Source organism: Leptodactylus fuscus, chromosome 5, assembly GCF_031893055.1.
Source record: "Leptodactylus fuscus isolate aLepFus1 chromosome 5, aLepFus1.hap2, whole genome shotgun sequence".
NCBI classification, from domain to species: Eukaryota; Metazoa; Chordata; class Amphibia; order Anura; family Leptodactylidae; genus Leptodactylus; species Leptodactylus fuscus.
Genome location: NC_134269.1, coordinates 187,601,853 through 187,620,342, shown reverse-complemented (window position 1 = coordinate 187,620,342; position 18,490 = coordinate 187,601,853). Strand labels below are relative to the sequence as shown.

The following is an 18,490-nucleotide window of genomic DNA, read 5'->3' as shown; positions in this document are numbered from 1 at the left end:
GGGAAGCAAGAAGGTGTTTAAAACATTAATGTAGGCCTGTGCTGTGATAGTGTCACGCAAAACAACAAGGGGTGCAAGCCCCCTCCATGAAAAACACGACCACACCATAACACCACCGCCTCCGAATTTTACTGTTGGCACTACACACGCTGGCAGATGACGTTCACCGGGCATTCACCATACCCACACCCCCTGCCAAAGGATCGCCACATTGTGTACCATGATTCGTCACTCCACACAACGTTTTTCCACTGTTCAATCGTCCAATGTTTACGCTCCTCACACCAAGCGAGGCGTCGTTTGGCATTGACCTGTGTGATGTGTGGCATCCAATCACCTGACCACGTTCGAAGTCCGTGAGTTCCACGGAGCGCCCCATTCTGCTCTCTCACAATGACTACTGAGGTCGCTTATATGGAGCAGTAGGTGGCAGCACAATGCACCTAATATGAAAAACGTATGTTTTTGGGGGTGTCTGGATACTTTTGATCACATAGTGTAGATAGCTGTGCTCCTAGTCATTGAGGGCAGAGCTGTAGTGCTCTGGCACGGTCGCTATACCAGGGACACAGATATCTTCTTCCGAACACTAGAGGCAACAAGCTATGCCTTCTAATAATAACCAGGATGGGGATCTGACCGTTGGTTCTGTTTCTCCCCCATATGTATAGAATGATGATCCACAATGGGCGCTGCCGATCCATTTATTTCTCTGGGACTTCCAGAGATAATTGTGAACTCGACTTCTTTTCAGCAGTCAAATGCAGGACCCCTGCTCTGATGATTGTGGGGCTGCAGTGTACAGAATAGAGCTGGGGGGGAGGCTCTCTCGCTGACACATATGCGGCTGAAGCGAGGAGCTGACACAGGTCAGCTCCTCGCTTCGCCGCTGCCGCCGGCTACTGGCTTGTAGACGCGATGTGATGATCGCGTCTACAAGCCAGTAGCCGGCGGCAGTGGCGAAGCGAGGAGCTGACACAGGTCAGCTCCTCGCTTCAGCCGCATATGTGTCAGCGAGAGAGGCGCGCAGCGGCGAAGTGAGGAGCTGACCTGTGTCAGCTCCTTGCTTCAGCCGCATATGTGTCAGCAGGAGAGGCGCGCAGAGAGTGGCGAGGGAGCGGAGGAGAAGGTAAGTGTAATGTGGAGGTGGAAAGTGAAACTGGGGGCAGATGAAGGAGAGGACGGCATGACACTGGGGCAGAGATGGAGAGGACGGCATGACACTGGGGGCAGAGATGGAGAGGACGGCATGACACTGGGGGCAGATGAAGGAGAGGACGGTATGACACTGGGGGCAGAGATGGAGAGGACGGCATGACACTGGGGGCAGAGATGTGGGGACATGAATCTGGGGGCAGAGATGGAGAGGACATGAATCTGGGGGAAGAGATGTGGAGACATGAATCTGGGGGCAGAGATGGGGACATGAATCTGGGGCAGAGATGGGGGACATGAATCTGGGGGCAGAGATGGAGGGGACATGAATCTGGGGGCAGAGATGGGGGGACATGAATCTGAGGGCAGAGATGGAGGGGACATGAATCTGCGGGGCAGAGATGGGGGGACATGAAACTGGGGGCAGATGAAGGGTGTATATGAAACTGGGGGGAGAGATAGAGGGGGGACATATAATTTACGGGTGACTGTAGGAGGATTATACTGTGTGCGGGCACATGAAAAATTAACAAGTGGGTGGAGTCAACACAAAAGTGGGCGGGGCTAAAATTGCCACACATTTTGTCCCTCTTTCGGGTTCTTCAAAAGTTGGGAGGTATGGAACACTGTCAGGGCTCCTAGGAACCTATCTATATAACATAGTATATACACTGTCAGGGCTACTAGGAAACTATCTATATAACATAGTGTATACACTGTCAGGGCTACTAGGAAACTATCTACAGTCCTATGAAAAAGTTTGGGCACCCCTATTAATCTTAATCATTTTTAGTTCTAAATATTTTGGTGTTTACAACAGCCATTTCAGTTTGATATATCTAATAACTGATGGACACAGTAATATTTCAGGACTGAAATGAGGTTTATTGTACTAACAGAAAATGTGCAATATGCATTAAACCAAAATTTGACCGGTGCAAAAGTATGGGCACCTCAACAGAAAAGTGACATTAATATTTAGTAGATCCTCCTTTTGCAAAGATAACAGCCTCTAGTCGCTTCCTATAGCTTTTAATCAGTTCCTGGATCCTGGATGAAGGTATTTTGGACCATTCCTCATTACAAAACAATTCAAGTTCAGTTAAGTTTGATGGTCGCCAAGCATGGACGGCCCGCTCTCAAATGATCTGAAAACAAAGAATGTTCAACATAGTTGTTCAGGGGAAGGATACAAAACGTTGTCTCAGAGATTTATCCTGTCAGTTTCCACTGTGAGGAACATAGTAAGGAAATGGAAGACCACAGGGACAGTTCTTATTAAGCCCAGAAGTGGCAGGCCAAGAAAAATATCAGAAAGGCAGAGAAGAAGAATGGTGAGAACAGTCAAAGACAATCCACAGACCACCTCCAAAGAGCTGCAGCATCATCTTGCAGCAGATGGTGTCACTGTGCATTGGTCAACAATACAGCGCACTTTGCACAAGAAGAAGCTGTATGGGAGAGTGATGAGAAAGAAGCCGTTTCTGCAAGCACGACACAAACAGAGTCGCCTGAGGTATGCAGAAGCACATTTGGACAAGCCAGTTCATTTTGGAAGAAGGTCCTGTGGACTGATGAAACATAGATTGAGTTGTTTGGTCATACAAAAAGGCGTTATGCATGGCGTCCAAAAAAAAACAGCATTTCAAGAAAAACACATGCTACCCACTGTAAAATTTTGTGGAGGTTCCATCATGCTTTGGGGCTGTGTGGCCAATGCCGGCACCGGGAATCTTGTTAAAGTTGAGGGTCGCATGGATTCCACTCAGTATCAGCAGATTCTTGAGAATAATGTTCAAGAATCAGTGACGAAGTTGAAGTTACGCCGGGGATGGATATTTCAGCAAGACAATGATCCAAAACACTGCTCCAAATCAACTCAGGCATTCATGCAGAGGAACAATTACAATGTTCTGAAATGGCCATCCCAGTCCCCAGACCTGATTATCATTGAACATCTGTGGGATGATTGGAAGCGGGCTGTCCATGCTCGGCGACCATCAAACTTAACTGAACTTGAATTGTTTTGTAAAGAGGAATGGTCCAAAATACCTTCATCCAAGATCCAGGAACTGATTAAAAGCTACAGGAAGCGACTAGAGGCTGTTATCTTTGCAAAAGGAGGATCTACTAAATATTAATGTCACTTTTCTGTTGAGGTGCCCATACTTTTGCACCGGTCAAATTTTAGTTTAATGCATATTGCACATTTTCTGTTAGTACAATAAACCTCATTTCAATCCTGAAATATTACTGTGTCCATCAGTTATTAGATATATCAACTGAAATGGCTGTTGCAAACACCAAAATATTTAGAACTAAAAATGATTAAGATTAATAGGGGTGCCCAAACTTTTTCATAGGACTGTATATAACATAGTGTATACACTGTCAGGGCTACTAGGAAACTATCTATAAAACATAGTGTATACACTGTCAAGTCTTTGAGGAACTTATCTATGTAATTTCTAGCTCTCTATGGTAAATGCAACCAAAGTTATGTCAAAGTGAAGTTACCTTCCGTTCCCTTTCGAGTCTCCTTGCAGCATCCGTCACTGTTCTAGTGATGTCTGACGCTCTATGATAGGAGACGGGCTATGGGGAGCATATTATACTATGTGAGGCCACTGTGGGGAGCATATGATATTGTGTGGGGCTACTGGGGAGAAGACTTTACTGCGTGGAGCATTCAATACCATGTGGGACCACTATGGGGGCTTAGGGGAGGGCATTGTGTAACATTATATAGCATGTTGAGGAGGGGGAGCCTCATAATTCCTGCCGCCAGTCGCAATATTTAGCAGACAGCAGCAGCAGCAGCTTCATTCGGTAAATGAATAAAACCAGTCACTGCATAATAATAGGATTTTATCCAGATTGTCCATTATTTGCGCTTCTACATGGTTAACCGACCAACTTTCTCTCAAAATTTCGATCAGTTCAGTTGCATCAGATATTATAATAGGTTTTTTCACACTTTATTTTTCTCCATTTTACTTTCCATGGTCATAAAATTACAAAATCGATAAATTACAAGTCTACAATCGATTAGTCACGCCTGGCTGATGAAGTCCGGTTTATGACCTGCAGCGTCGGATTGTGTTCAAACTGCGGTCAACAGCGCCATCTGGTGGTCACACCTGGTTCTGCCGTACATAAGGTTCTAACAAGGATTTTGGTTTCAACTTCCGACCAAACTATAAACGTAGACAAAATATGTTATCCTTTATATAATCTTTTTTCTGGATAGTTTTTGCATTTATGTGCAGAGAACAGCCGGGACTCGAGCGCTAAAACTAGTGCTGATGATGGACTACAAATGCCAGCATGTTCTGCTAGCCATAGGGCTGCTAGACTCATTCTTTGTAACTGGTTTTCAGTTTCTACTTTTGTAAAATTTCTTCAGAAAACGAATAAATGTCTCACCATAGATTGTGTGTGGTAGGTAGAGCTAAACACTGTGCACTACACTGCTATGGCCAGCAGGGGGCTGGGATGACGATATTGTGTATTGTGCACATTTACAAGCTGAATAAACGCGGCTCCAGGAATGACAAATAATAGAAAAACACGGAGTGTGAGGAAGTGATCGTATAGGAGGAAACACGGCCCGTATAAAACCCGTAAGACAAGGCGCCGTGTCAGTATATAGACTGAGTGATATACAAAATCTCTGCATCGGTTTACATGGCGCTGTGATGGCCGAGTGGTTAAGGCGTTGGACTTGAAATCCAATGGGGTCTCCCCGCGCAGGTTCGAACCCTGCTCGCAGCGAATTCTTTTTCATTCTCATATTTTCTCCCATGTTTTGTAAAATTATTTATTCTACTAAAATCAGTTCTTTCTTCCTTCAACAAAATGGACGACGCTGTATTTTTCTATCTCATTTACTTCACTATCCATCCATTCTTTGGCAGCCACAACCACCAATCACAATGCAGCTCCCAAAATGTTGTCACATGAAAGTTGTGCTGTGATTGGTTGCTATGGGCTATACACCTCTTATATGTCTCATATACGTCTTTCGCCACCAGTTAATAATATCGCTGTTTTCGTGTCATACGGGCCTGCAGGAATGACCTGGTTATAATATTGGGGGTCTCCATATTGCTATCAAGGATACTTGTTCTTTTTTTTTTTTTTTTTTTTTAAGCGTTGCCATTATATAAAACATGCCAATGTGAATTTGTCAGGACTGTTCCTACTTTTAGGGGTCCCGACCACTGCCCACAAAGAAGTGCTAAGTAACACTGCCCTGCACATGGTGGGTGATGTCCAGCGGTATTATTACTACCGAGCTGAGGCACAAGGAGGCACTATTACCGAGCAGAGGCACTAAGGCGGTATTATTACTACCGAGCTGAAGTACTAAGGGGGTATTATTATTATTATCAATCTGAGGCACAAAGAGGGTATTATTACCACTGTTCCCAATAGCGTGCGCGCGTAGGCAGCCGCTCACCTATTGGAGCCGCCCCACTCAGCCAGAATTAATGCCTGCGCACTCAGGAGGACAGGCAGCAACCAACGGATTGCTGTCTGTCCTCCTGAGCATACCTCCCAACCGTCCCAATTTCTGCGGGACATTCACGATTTCGGTGACGTGTCCCCCGGTCCCGGTTGGAGGGAGGTATGTCTAGATTTCATACGCGACTAAAGCAAGGAGCTGTCAGAGCTCAACTCCTTGCTTTGTCGCTGCATTCCGGCTAGTGGCTGTGTCGACACGATGTGATGACGTCACATCGCGCCTACAACAGTATTAGCGAGACTGCGGAGAAAGCGGCGGGGGAGCGAGGAAAAGGTGAGTGTAATGTGTGTACACATTGAGGTGGAACATGAAACTGGGGGCAGATGAAGGGGGGGACGGCATGACACTGGGGGCAAAGATGGAGGGACATGAAACTGGGGGCAGAGATGGGGGACATGAATCTGGGGGCAGAGATGGAGGGACATGAATCTGGGGGCAGAGATGGAGGGACATGAATCTAGGGGCAGAGATGGAGGGGACATGAATCTGGGGGCAGAGATGGGGGACATGAAACTGGGGGCAGAGATGGGGGACATGAATCTGGGGGCAGAGATGGAGAGGACATGAATCTGGGGGCAGAGATGGGGGGACATGAATCTGGGGGAAGAGATGGGGGGACATGAATCTGGGGGAAGAGATGGGGGGACATGAATCTGGGGGAAGAGATGGGGGACATGAATCTGGGGGAAGAGATGGGGGACATGAATCTGGGGGAAGAGATGGGGGACATGAATCTGGGGGAAGAGATGGGGGGACATGAATCTGGGGGGAAGAGATGGGGGGACATGAATCTGGGGGCAGAAATGGGGGACATGAATCTGGGGGCAGAAATGGGGGACATGAATCTGGGGGCAGAGATGGAGGGGGGACATGAAACTGGGGGCAGATGAAGGGTGTATATGAAACTGGGGGGAGAGATAGAGGGGGGACATATAATTTACAGGTGACTGTAGGAGGATTATACTGTGTGGGAGCACGTGAAAAATGAATGAGAATGGGCGGTGTCAACTTTAAAACTGGGCGGAGCCAATTTTGCCGTGGCGCGCTGCGCGCGCGCCACACATTTTGTCCCTCTTTCTACTTTTCAAAAGTTGAGAGGTATGCCTGAGTGCCGGGTCGGCCTGTCACTTTCCTCAGCACCAATCACGCTGTATGTTACACTGAGTGTAAAGTAACATAAAGCGTGATTGGCTCATCACCACAACCTAATCTGCATGTCATTACTACTGGTGGTACTGTTTGGCCATCAGGTCACCCATCATTGATGGAGCCTTGCCCAGCTCACTAGCTGTTCCACTCAGCAGCTTCCAGGGCTTAGAGGGAACATTGATTATTACCGAGCTGAAGTACTAAGGGGGTATTGTTATTATTTCCGAGCTGAGGTACTAAGAGGGTATTATTACCGAACTAAGGCACTAATGGGGTATTATTATTACCGAGCAGAGGCACTAAGGCGGTATTATTACGACCACGCAGAGGCACTAAGGCGGTATTATTACTACTGCGCAGAGGCACTAAGGCGGTATTATTACTACCGCACAGAGGCACTAAGGCGGTATTATTACTACCGCACAGAGGCACTAAGGCAGTATTACTACTACCGCACAGAGGCACTAAGGCGGTATTACTACTACCGAGCAGAGGTACTAAGGCGGTATTATTACTACCGAGCTGAGGTACCAAGGCAGTATTATTTCTATCGAGTTGAAGTACCAAGGCGGTATTATTACTGAGCTGAGACACTAAGGGGGTATTATTTTTATTATCAAGCAGAGGCACTAAGGAGGTATTATTATTATTATTATTATTATTAGTGAGCTGAGGCACTAACGGGGTATTATTATTACCAAACAGAGGCAGTAAGGGGGTATTATTATAATTATTAGTGAGCTGAGGCACTAAGGTAGTATTATTATTATTATTACCGAGCAGAAGCACTAAGGGGATAGTATTATTATTAGTGAGCTGAGGCACTAAGGGGGTATTATTATTACTGAGCAGAGGCAGTAGGACATGATTCCTGAGCATATCAAAGGGCGCTATAATTAGCGAGCAGAGACACTAGAGAACGCCATTACTGAGCAAGCACAATAAGGTGGCTCATTACTAAGTGAGGGCTCTAACTTGGCATTAAACTGTGTGCAGCTGTCCCGTGTAAAACATGGAGGTGCAGCATAGGTAGGCTTACATTTTCTCTGCTGCAGTACGGTATTTTGTCCAAATTCTTTGCCCTGTAAGCAAAAGTGTGGCCTGCAAAAATGTTCCTCTCATCATGTACGGCCCGGGACTGTTACAAACATTGCCACCTGTATATATAAGCAGATACCACAATGTAGTATAGAATTACAGTTAGGCCTCAGCCAGGAGGTTGTGATGTGGGCGGATTTTAGTGTTTGTATTACAGCCACAATAGCTAATTGTCATTTATGAAAAAAAAAAAAAAAAATGGATGTCAACGGACACCAGATGGCAGGTCCAATGTAACAAACATTTAAGGCGTTGAGACTTCGCTTGTGTGTCCGATAACATAGGTAACAATGGATGCCATTGGGCATAGCAGTGTAACACATATGCTAAAATCAGGCCACAATGGCTATTTCACACAAGCTTTGATGGAGCTGTATACTAATGACACCCTAATCCCACCGTTGGACCCCCAGTATTCCAGTACTTATCCCCTATACCAGGGATCAGCAATATTCAGCTCTCCAGCTGCTGTAAAACTACAACTCCCAGCAGCCTCTTTTAGCTTCTATGGGGATTCCAAGAACCGCAAAGGAAGTATGCATGCTGGGAGTTGAGGCTTTACAGGTTGCCTACCTCTGCCCTTACCTGTGTCAGCCATAAATGAGTTCTAAAGCAAAAAGCCAGGTAAGTTCTTCTGCCATATGTGCAGCTGCCTTTATTTGATCCAGCACGTAATAATATATTAAGGGCTCGTTCACATCTGCGCCCCAGGTCTCCGTTATGCAGGTTTCCATTTCCTGTCCGAAACTGGACAGGAGACGGAAACCTGCAGTCAGTTTTCAAACCCATTCATTTGAATGGGTTTGAAAACTGTCCGGCTGTGAGCGCAGGTGAGCGTTTCGTGCTCTCCATGGCGAAACTGTTTTTGTTTTGTTTTTTTAACATTTAGGACTTTGTGGCCGGTTAAGAAAAAAACTGTTTCGCCGCAGAGAGCCCAAAACGCTCACGGTCTTCCAGGTTTCCGTCTTCTGTCGGCAGAAGACGGAAACCTGGAAATGGAGATCGGTCACTGGTGTGAACCCAGCGTTACCAGTCTGAGGTTACTTTGGTTCCCCTATTACAGGTCTGTGCTTGGAAAGTAGTATAATGACATCATGTGAGTATTGCTGCTAATCCATACACGTCACAGCGACATTTCATCCAGAGTAGTCGCTACAGAATGAATGGATGAAGACAAACACTTTAGATAGCCGTCAGATGAACCCTCTTTTAGCTTGGATGCCTTTCTCGAACAGAAAAATATTACAGGTTATGGGGTATGGATTTTGGTAAGGACTAGTTGGTCCAGGACTTTATACGGATTGCCAGATTTGAAGCCAGGAAGGAATCCCCCCCCCCCAACATGGGGCAACTGACATAAACCACATAGGTTTTATGCCTTCCTTTGGATTATCACTGTAGTGTTATAGGTTGGCCTCGATGAACCGGTCTCTTCATCCAACCTCATCTACTATGTAACTAATCCTCTTCCCCATATACATTCATACTTTGTTCAGCTGAACATGATGGTTCTCAGTAGGTACAAGGGAGTAGGTCACCTCTGCTGATTTCCCAAGCGATTTCAATATAGCTGACCAAACCAGTCCCCAGCATTTGCCATCAGGTAAAATTCAGGAACCCCCTCCCCCCTTCCCAGAAGTACAATGTATTTAGAAATTTGCAAAAATGTATACAGCCTTCTCTCTATAGGTTAATAACGCATAGATGTCCTCCAAGCTTTACCAAGGGATATCCTATCCTTAGGATAGGCCTCAAAATTGAAGATCGGCAGAGGTTTCCAGGACCCCCATAGAGCAGCTGTTTTAGAGGCCAAGTAACGTCACATTCAATAGGTCACATGGCCCGTGTATAACCGAGACCCATTCAAGTGAAAGAGGCAGAGCTGCGATACCAAACACACACCTTAAACGGTACAGAAAACATCTAATACTACAAATTAATAAAAAAAAAAAAATATATATACAAACTCAAAATTTGCGTCTTTACTTAAACAAGTGGAAAAAAAACAACAAAAAAAAACCATGAACAATGTCATGAAGACCACCCACTGGGTGCATAAAGAGCAAAAGGGAGAGTCAGCAATTCTGACCCCTCTAAACCACTGACAGTGCTATGCGGTGGGGTGATGACCATGCTAGAAATCCACATTGTAATGTCCTCAGTGTCATGATCACACTTGGCTAGGACGCAACCCAGTCATGTGATCTCCTGATCTGAGTGACAACTCTAGCCGTCTTCTGATTGGACACTAGAGCCATCAGTCACACCATTGCAGTGCTGGGCATGACAAGACATGGATTTCTCAGTCATGTAACTTAAATGACCATTACCCAGGTATGTGCTCCCCACCCTCTATATAGCACTGTCAGAAGTCTAAAGGGGGTCAACGCTGCTGACAGACTCCCTTTAAACCTGCTGTAACATGATATAGGAGTGTGATGTACTAGGTAGTGGCCACTAGTCTATGTGAATTACATGAACATAAAATTCCTGAGAAAGTTCAATGAGTCCAGCACAAGGATAGCCGCTGCCATATTTCTTTACCGATATGTCCTGGGTGATTGGATGACATAAGTGTGGTTCATACAGTCTGGGCGCAAGAAACCTCACCAGTCCCCCAAAGGAAAGTCCATCACACAACAATAAACACATCTTATGTCATCTCATCAATGATACCACACATGGCTGCATCCTTATCTACTTTAGAAGAAGTTGATGCCTCTGGAGTAATGTCCTGCTGGTCTATACTGGGTTCCTGCAGCTCCATAGGTTCAGTCTTAATGGTGACTCCACTATCAGGCATAGGCAGGTCATCGGGCAGTGAGGCCAAGCAGTTCTGTATCATCTCCATTACCCTCTCCAGATGCTTCTGGAACCTCTCGGCTGTCTCCAGGCGTTGTCTTTTCTGCACTTCCATCATCACTCGGAGAGTCTCGCGGGCTTGGTGAGGCCGGTACTCATTAATAAGGTGATGCATGTGAACAAACAGCAGCTTCAGGTCCTCCAGCTTCTCCTCCCGCTTTATACTTCCAGGGCTTCGGATCAGAACATCCAGTAGGTCTAGGAAGTTGATCAGGATGGACATGTTGAGTTTCCTTAGCTCCTTTTTGTGGTCAAACTGCTGAGGATGAAGTCGTTCAATGCCCTGACTCTCTAGGGGTCGGATGATCAGGTCATCACACTGAAACTGGTTCCCAAACATCATGTAGCTGTCCTTAACCGGAGGGGGAGGTTTAGGGACTAAACCTTTACGTACATTGTCATCTGTGTATTCTTTGATGTACTGCACAGGTGGAAGAGGCAGAGCGCTCACTTGCTGGGGCTCACCCATGGTGATAGGGAACGGATCTGAAAAAGGATAAAGAAAATTTAGGTATATTAGAGAAGAAAGGCCTACAACTAAATTTATAACCTTAATGCCATCAATATCTGATCAGTGGGGTCTGTCTCTCCAGACCCTCAAAAATCATGCCGTCTACTTAGTAGCGGTGGTGAAGGATACTGCCTCAGTCAAGTGAGGCTGCAATACCCTCCTCCATCCAGTTACTAAGTAGATGATAATAATACATTTAAATAGCGCCAACTTATTCCGTAGCACTGTGGAATGTAGCTGCTTCAAGTAGAGGATTGGCAGGGGTAACAAAAGTCAAATCGCCACCTGACCCAATACCCATCCTAACCATGGGCCATCAATACTGTGAAACCAGGGGATGTATGCTTCATGACTTATCTTATACAAGTTCTCATCCATAGGGGAGTAACCAAAACCAGAAAATAAACTATAACACCCAACTGAAACCAACCTATAAAAACAAACATGCCAGGTTTTCCAGAGCGTAAAATGCTCTGTATATCCACAATTTTCTCTGGGTAAGGCCTTGTGCACACAACTAAATGTGATCTTATAGCAGAATGCTCTCAGATACATCCAAGTGCCTTCCATTCCTCAATAATGCCAATGAAGGAATCTCCCCCACTGTACATTCAGCCAAAGTGGGAGCATGTCACTTGGGGGACGGCTCTCACATTCACTTGGAGCATGGATCCGGCAGGAATAAGGTCACATTTTTGGCAATCAGATCATTTATTTCATCTTCTATCCTATAGTCATGCAACATCATATTGTCACATGACCTGTTGCCAGCTCAGTCCCATACAAGTGAATGAGCTGAGCTGTAATACCAACCACAGTCACTATACAATGTGCGGCGCTGTGCTTGGTTTTCTGTAAAGATGCGGCAGCACCCACTGCTCACCCTGAACATTGGACGAGGGGCTTGTCAGGCCCCACCTCCCCCATGCTGATCTTTGACAGATGTGTCAAGGATAGGTCATCAATTACTAAGCCTTAACAGCCGAATACCTACCGCTCAGAGATACCTTAGGGACCTAATCACACAATAAGGTCCAATTGCAGCCTGTCCACTATGAAACTATAGCAAAGTACTGTGTTCTGCACAACTGCTGCATTCTGTCACAATAACGTGGATAGAAACCACACCATGTCCTGTGAATGAAGTCAAGTGAAGCGAGGACTAAGCGAGTCGTGCAATTACACTAGTACAGTGATCGGACCCTTTGGCTTCATACAACTGCAAGATCAGCGTTCAATCATAGGGAAATGGCTATAACACAATGCACAATATGGAGGCTGAGCACACACTCTGTTACATCATACATACTGAAGACACCTCTACCAGTACCTGCTACTGCACAAGACAAATCACTCGTCTCTCCGCCTCACTGCCCCCTCCTCTCCGTACAGCCCGGTGACACCGCTTCCCGGACGTGACGTCACACACACCGTCGCCGCAGCTGTAAAAGCCGCCTGTCGAAAAGAAGGGCGCTGATTGGCTGAGCGAAAGACTGGCATGTGTATTTAATGCGCATGTCAGAAAAAGAATCTAGAGCTGACGCTAGAGGGCGCCTGGTAGTCAGGCAGGGAGGTGGTTGTGGTGAGGCGCGAAATAGGAGGCGGCGTCACCTGAGGGAAATGCTAAAGATGGTGGATGAGGGGTCTGAAGATATGTGCAGAGGAGGAAGAAAATAAATTAGTCTTATTAGTCAAACCTATCAATGTACAGGGCGTACACTACAGGTCTACATTCACTGTGTGTATACAGACTTACTATTCTGCTGAAATTTGAAAATATGAAATGGCGCCCCCTTAATTGCTCCTTTGTCTGCCCTCAGAACCATTTCTCCCACGTGACTCCCTCCACCTGCTGCACCATATAATTTGGAAAGATCCCTGGAAGTACAAAATGGCAGGGGTGTCGCTATAGGGAATGCCTAGATAGCAATCTCATCCAAGGTTCCTCTGCCACATAAATTATACCTCCACCTTATACAGCACAAAGTAGATAGGGGCCCCCTACCCTCTGATATGACAAACAAATTGCCGTAAATTCAAGTTCACATGAGACAGGCACAGAACCGTAAGGCCCCGGCAATGTACAAAGTAGAAGGGTCACCTACAGGAGGCGTCTGCTCTTGCTAAGTTCTACTTTGTACAACGCTGTCCAGCACCTGTGAATGGAATTAAAGGGGTATTCCCACGACACTTGTTCACTAACCTGCAGGCTGTTGTGCTCTCTTCACTTCCTGCTTCTCTCGGCACATAGGTGGGCGGGGTTTCACTTGCACGGGATTGGTTGTAAATGAATTACCACAATGTGAAAGTGATGTAGCAGAGCTGGATTTGAGTCAGTTTGCATTACATACAGAGGTAATGGACTCCTTATCAGCCAAATTCAATTAAACCGACTGATAGCTCAGAAATCCAAGAGCTCTCTGAGAAGCTCCGCTACTTAAAAGACACAAACAGCTCAGAGCTGCTCCCAGCCTCTCCTTCCCCCCTGAGAGCAGGCAGCTACATCACTTGACAAATGAGCAGATAATCCCAAGGGCCATAGAAACGAGTGTAAACAATGAAGTGAATAAATTAAGATAGCGGCCAAACAAAGCAGTTTTGATAAAGCAATGCATTTAGGAAAAGTCTTAAATCCACATAAACTAGCAGTATAGATAGGATCCTTGTGATGGGACAACCCCTTTAACCTTAAACTTAATTCCCTTTATGGCCTTCGCTTTGTGCACTGGAGCACAGTGATGTAGGAACAGAAAATAAGCCTTCCCCAAACTGTTCCCACAAAGTTAGAAGCGGCAATTGTCCAAAATGTCTTTATCTACTGAAGTATTAAGATTTCCCATCACTGGAGCTAAGAAGCCTAAGCACTACCAGGTCTTGGACTTGAGACTCAGTCCATCCTGGCCAGGATGCTAGGAGCCACACAGTGATTAAAGTAGGGGACAGTATATCACTAAGTTACTGGGACAGCTAGCGTCATACATAACCATACTGCTAGCAGTTCCTCTCCCAGCACAAGACTCAGTAGTGTGAGGGCCCATGCACACGATGTAATGCGGCACTCATTCTGACATGTAAACTCGTGTCAGAGTTAGCGCTTCAAAACAGAATCCCATTGACTTCAATGGGTTCCGTTTAACATATTGAAATCAATGGGTTAAAAGGCCTCCCATTGATTTCAATGTGTAGCGCGCATAAGACGGAACCCATTGAAGTCAATGGGATTCTGTTTTGAAGCGCTGATTCTGGCACAAGTTTATGTGTCAGAATGAGCGCCTCGTTATATTATATGCACGGGCCCTGAAAGTGTACTGCTTAGAGATGAGCGAGTACTGTTCGGATCAGCCGATCCGAACAGCACGCTCCATGGAAATAAATGGATGCACCTGGTACTTCCGCTTTGACGGCGGCCGGCCGCTTAACCCCCCACGTGCCGGCTACGTCCATTCATTTCTATGTGAGCGTGCTGTTCGGATCGGCTGATCCGAACAGTACTCGCTCATCTCTAGTACTGCTGCTTTATACTAAGCAGTGTGTGCGGGGAGTGACAGCCAATGAAGAGCAAATGGTTATATCTAAGCCAGAGGTATTCTTACTTTGACTGCTTCTCCCCTCACACAGGCCGCGGTCACTGAGAGCTGCCCAGAACTGAAAAAGCATGGCCCGATAATGGGCTGCGGCCTGGTGTTTGGGACCCTCTACTTTATAGCACTCCATCTGACTCTTGGTGATGTAATGGTTGTATGCAGCTGCTTGCCCATGCCATGAAGCTCCTGGCGGGCACAGTTTTTGTGCTGATGTTAATGCCAGAGGAGATTTGGGCTTTGTATTTATTCAGCAAAGTGTTGGACTTTTCTCACTATGTTTCTCAGACCTCTGTGACTCCACTTTGTCACTTTACTTGGTCTGCCTGCACATTGTGGCTGATCTTTTGCAGCTCCTTTTACACACTTCCACCTTTCAGTAAAGCCGCTCACAGATGATGGTTTTGTATCTAGGAGGGAAGACATTTCAGTCAGTGACTTGTTGCAGCGGTGACATCCTATTTCAGGACCATGAATGAATCCAAGTGAGCACCAGAAAACCATCCATTCTGCCACTAATATTTGTATGAATGCAGTCTAACATTTCCATAGCCACATGTCAGAATCCCCAACCAGTAGTGGATGCCAAATGTCACATAATTATACTGTATAATCATGTGATCATTGGTGGCCACTTACTGGTGGCATATACTGCTACGGCTACATTGTATATACTGATACATTGTTTTGCATATACTGCTATGGATACGTTATATGTACTGATTCATTGCTGGCATATACTGCTACGTTAGAAAGCACCGTAAAGGCGACTGCATGGCTAAGTAGGTGGATTTTATTTATCTATTGCAATAGGACTGAGTGAAACACCTAAATTCAGTGATCAAGTGGTGTGACCCGATGCTTTTTCCATATAGTGTATAATTTACCTCCTACCGCGTGCCATTTAAGTTAATGGTATATTGATATGGCAGAGGGATCTTGCGCTGCACCCCCTATAGCTATGCCCTTATTACCTCCATAGCGCTCAGATTAGTGATGGAGATAAGCAGCCTCCTCCATCCCAGTGTAAGCCTAGATTCACATGACCAAGTTTCTAGAGGGAGTACAAAGCTATGGACATGCACATACTAATGTATTTCTGTGTGCAATACGAGCGTCTTCGGCAGCGATTTTCAAAACCATTGTGGTTTTGGAAATTGCAACATGTCAGTTACCTACAGAAACACTGGTGCTTCCCTATATGTATAATGGAAGCAGAAAGTCCATAGAGGAAACCCCTGCGGACTTTCTGTGAAACGTACTGCGGGAAAAACCTTGATACATTGCCGCCATGGTTTCCGATACATTACCGCCATGGCACGCTATGTTGGGTCTTCGGTTGAACGTGAGTTTATACGCTCATGTTTTCAGATGCAGTTTTTGAAGACAAACTCAGGAAAGTGAGAATAGAGAAGGAGTAGCACCTGTATATGATTTCACACCTTGTATGACCCACACACCTGGTTTTGGCTTCAAAAACTGCATATGAAAACCTAAACACACCCTACAGCTGTGGTGCCCAATATGTCGATCGCGATCTAGCGGTTGATCGCAAAGGAAGTATGGGTCGATCGCGTGACATTTATTTATTTATCTTTTACTTTTTTTTTTTGTTTGAACCAGCACAGGAGAGCTGCCACTGTCCTTGCGCTGGTTCAGACGTCTACGTTTCAGCATAGGCGGCATCATCACGCCGCCTACACTGATACGCAAACGTCTGCCAGGAGAAAAGGATGCGGGAGCAGCAGCAGCATCGAGGTCGGTAAGTATGAGAACTTTGTGTTTGTTTTATAATAGGCCGCTACCTGTTGGAGTATTCCCATCAGGTAGCGGCCTATTTACCAACCTCCCCGGATCTGTTCACTGCCGCCCCCGCTTCCCCTTGTACTATAGGCCGCGGTGGGCGGTAGTGAATAGGCCCGGGCCAGGCCGCCGAGTATAATAATCGGAGCTCCAGGGGAGGTGAGGGAACATAATAAACAATGTTACTTACCTCTCCGGGATCCAATGTCAATCTGACAATGCTGCGGCACAGGCCCCGCCCACATGAAGTGGGTAGTTGATCTTTTGACTTGGTCATTTTATAAGTAGCTTGCATGCTGAAAAAGTGTGAGCACCCCTGCCTTACAGCTTCTAAAGTGCAGAGTCATATGTACAACCATAGACAAAATGTAGAAAATCTTGATATACACACAGTGCACAGGAAGCAATATGAAATATTTGGGTCTATTTTTACAATGTAGTTATAGTTACATATTTACCATCATATCCTCGCATACTGCCAGAAACTAATCTGAACATCTACCCAAACCAGACCCCAAATCACTTGCGCTTCAGATTTCTGGTTTTCATTCAGTCTGCTGAACTCTTTTACATTGGCTTTACACAAGAGTATAAATGATGATGGAAGGTTAGTGGGTAAAGGTTTTTGAATGGAAATCCCCAAATTTGAGTCAGGGCCTGAGTGTACCAGGAAGCTTCTGTATCCACAACCCCTGGTTGTCTTTGAGGATGGGCGCACAAAAAACAACTTGGGCTTTCTGCTTGGCAAACAGATGGTACTGAAGTTAGGCAATAGTGAGAATTCATAGGTGAATTTTGCCATAAATCTGCTGCCAATATTTCCTATTATCATTGACATTAATGGAAGGTTTGCAGGCTCGAAGATCATGCAGGACACTTAGGGCCTGTTCCCATGGCGGAAAGTGAAGAGGAATTTAAGGCGTTCTCCACTTCCCATCACTGTGCAGCACACGGTGCAAAGGCAAAGCAGAACTTTGTCTTTCCGCCACGGGTTTACTTGATGATTAACGCCATGTATAATGGTGCCAAACAAGACTAGTCTTACTCCTTAGGTTCTATGGCCAATTCAGCCATGAAATCCACAGCAAGATCAAGCTGGGAGACAGAAACCAGCCAGAATTTGAGGCGGAATGTCCTAGGGGCAGCAAGCAGAGGCACTGATTTCCTAATTACATCCTGGAAAACAGATTTGCATATTCCCCAGAATCCCCCAGTGGAGTGAAAATGACTTGTAATTCTCAATACGCCTGCAAAGGTGCACTTTCCTTAAGGAGTTCTCTTAGTCCCCAACATATTAGAACCATCTTAGCACCTGAACACTTTCAAGAAAGAGTTTAACGGGAGTCTATTATTGCCTAGATCGTCTTCTAACTAAATGTATCTTAAGAAAGGCTATTCTAGCTATACCTGTCTTTCCTTGATCCTCGCAGGCGTTTTCGAATGAAACTGGTTTTCTTCATATGCAAATTAATCTTCAGGGAGCACAGGGCTGTTATCCTTGTGTACCGAGCACTGCAGCGTCATCAGCCGCCTCCGTTTCTCACCGCCCCTTCTTTAAGCGACCCCTCCTTCTACACCTCATTACGGCTTCCAGAGCAGTTAGTCACGTACAGCGCATGTGCGAGAGTTTAATCGTGCAGTACGTGACCAGCTATCAATTATACCTACAGAAATTCTGGCATTTTCCATATAGGTATAAATTCCAGAGAGGAAAACTCTCTGGACTTTCTGTGACAAATGCTGCAGAAAAAACCATGATGGGTTTCTGGCTGTGGCCCACTATGTAGGGCCTTTAGCCTAAGG

At 45.7% G+C, this 18,490-nt stretch overlaps 1 protein-coding gene and 1 non-coding gene across 2 annotated transcripts; one reads left to right on the top strand and one right to left on the bottom strand.

Moving 5' to 3' along the window:
* The first annotated feature begins 4,847 nt into the window (after nt 1–4,847).
* On the top strand, nt 4,848–4,929 carry TRNAS-UGA (transfer RNA serine (anticodon UGA)). Its single transcript has one exon. It is a non-coding gene; the product is annotated as a tRNA-Ser (tRNA).
* Nucleotides 4,930–9,915: 4,986 nt separating this feature from the next.
* On the bottom strand, nt 9,916–12,710 carry MED7 (mediator complex subunit 7). The gene is made up of 2 exons (XM_075274930.1): nt 12,634–12,710; nt 9,916–11,278 (listed from the first exon to the last, which is right to left on the bottom strand). The coding sequence occupies exon 2, from the start codon at nt 11,259–11,261 to the stop codon at nt 10,584–10,586; it is 678 nt and encodes a 225-aa protein (XP_075131031.1). The 5' UTR covers nt 11,262–11,278; nt 12,634–12,710; the 3' UTR covers nt 9,916–10,583.
* Between the last annotated feature and the right edge of the window lie 5,780 nt (nt 12,711–18,490).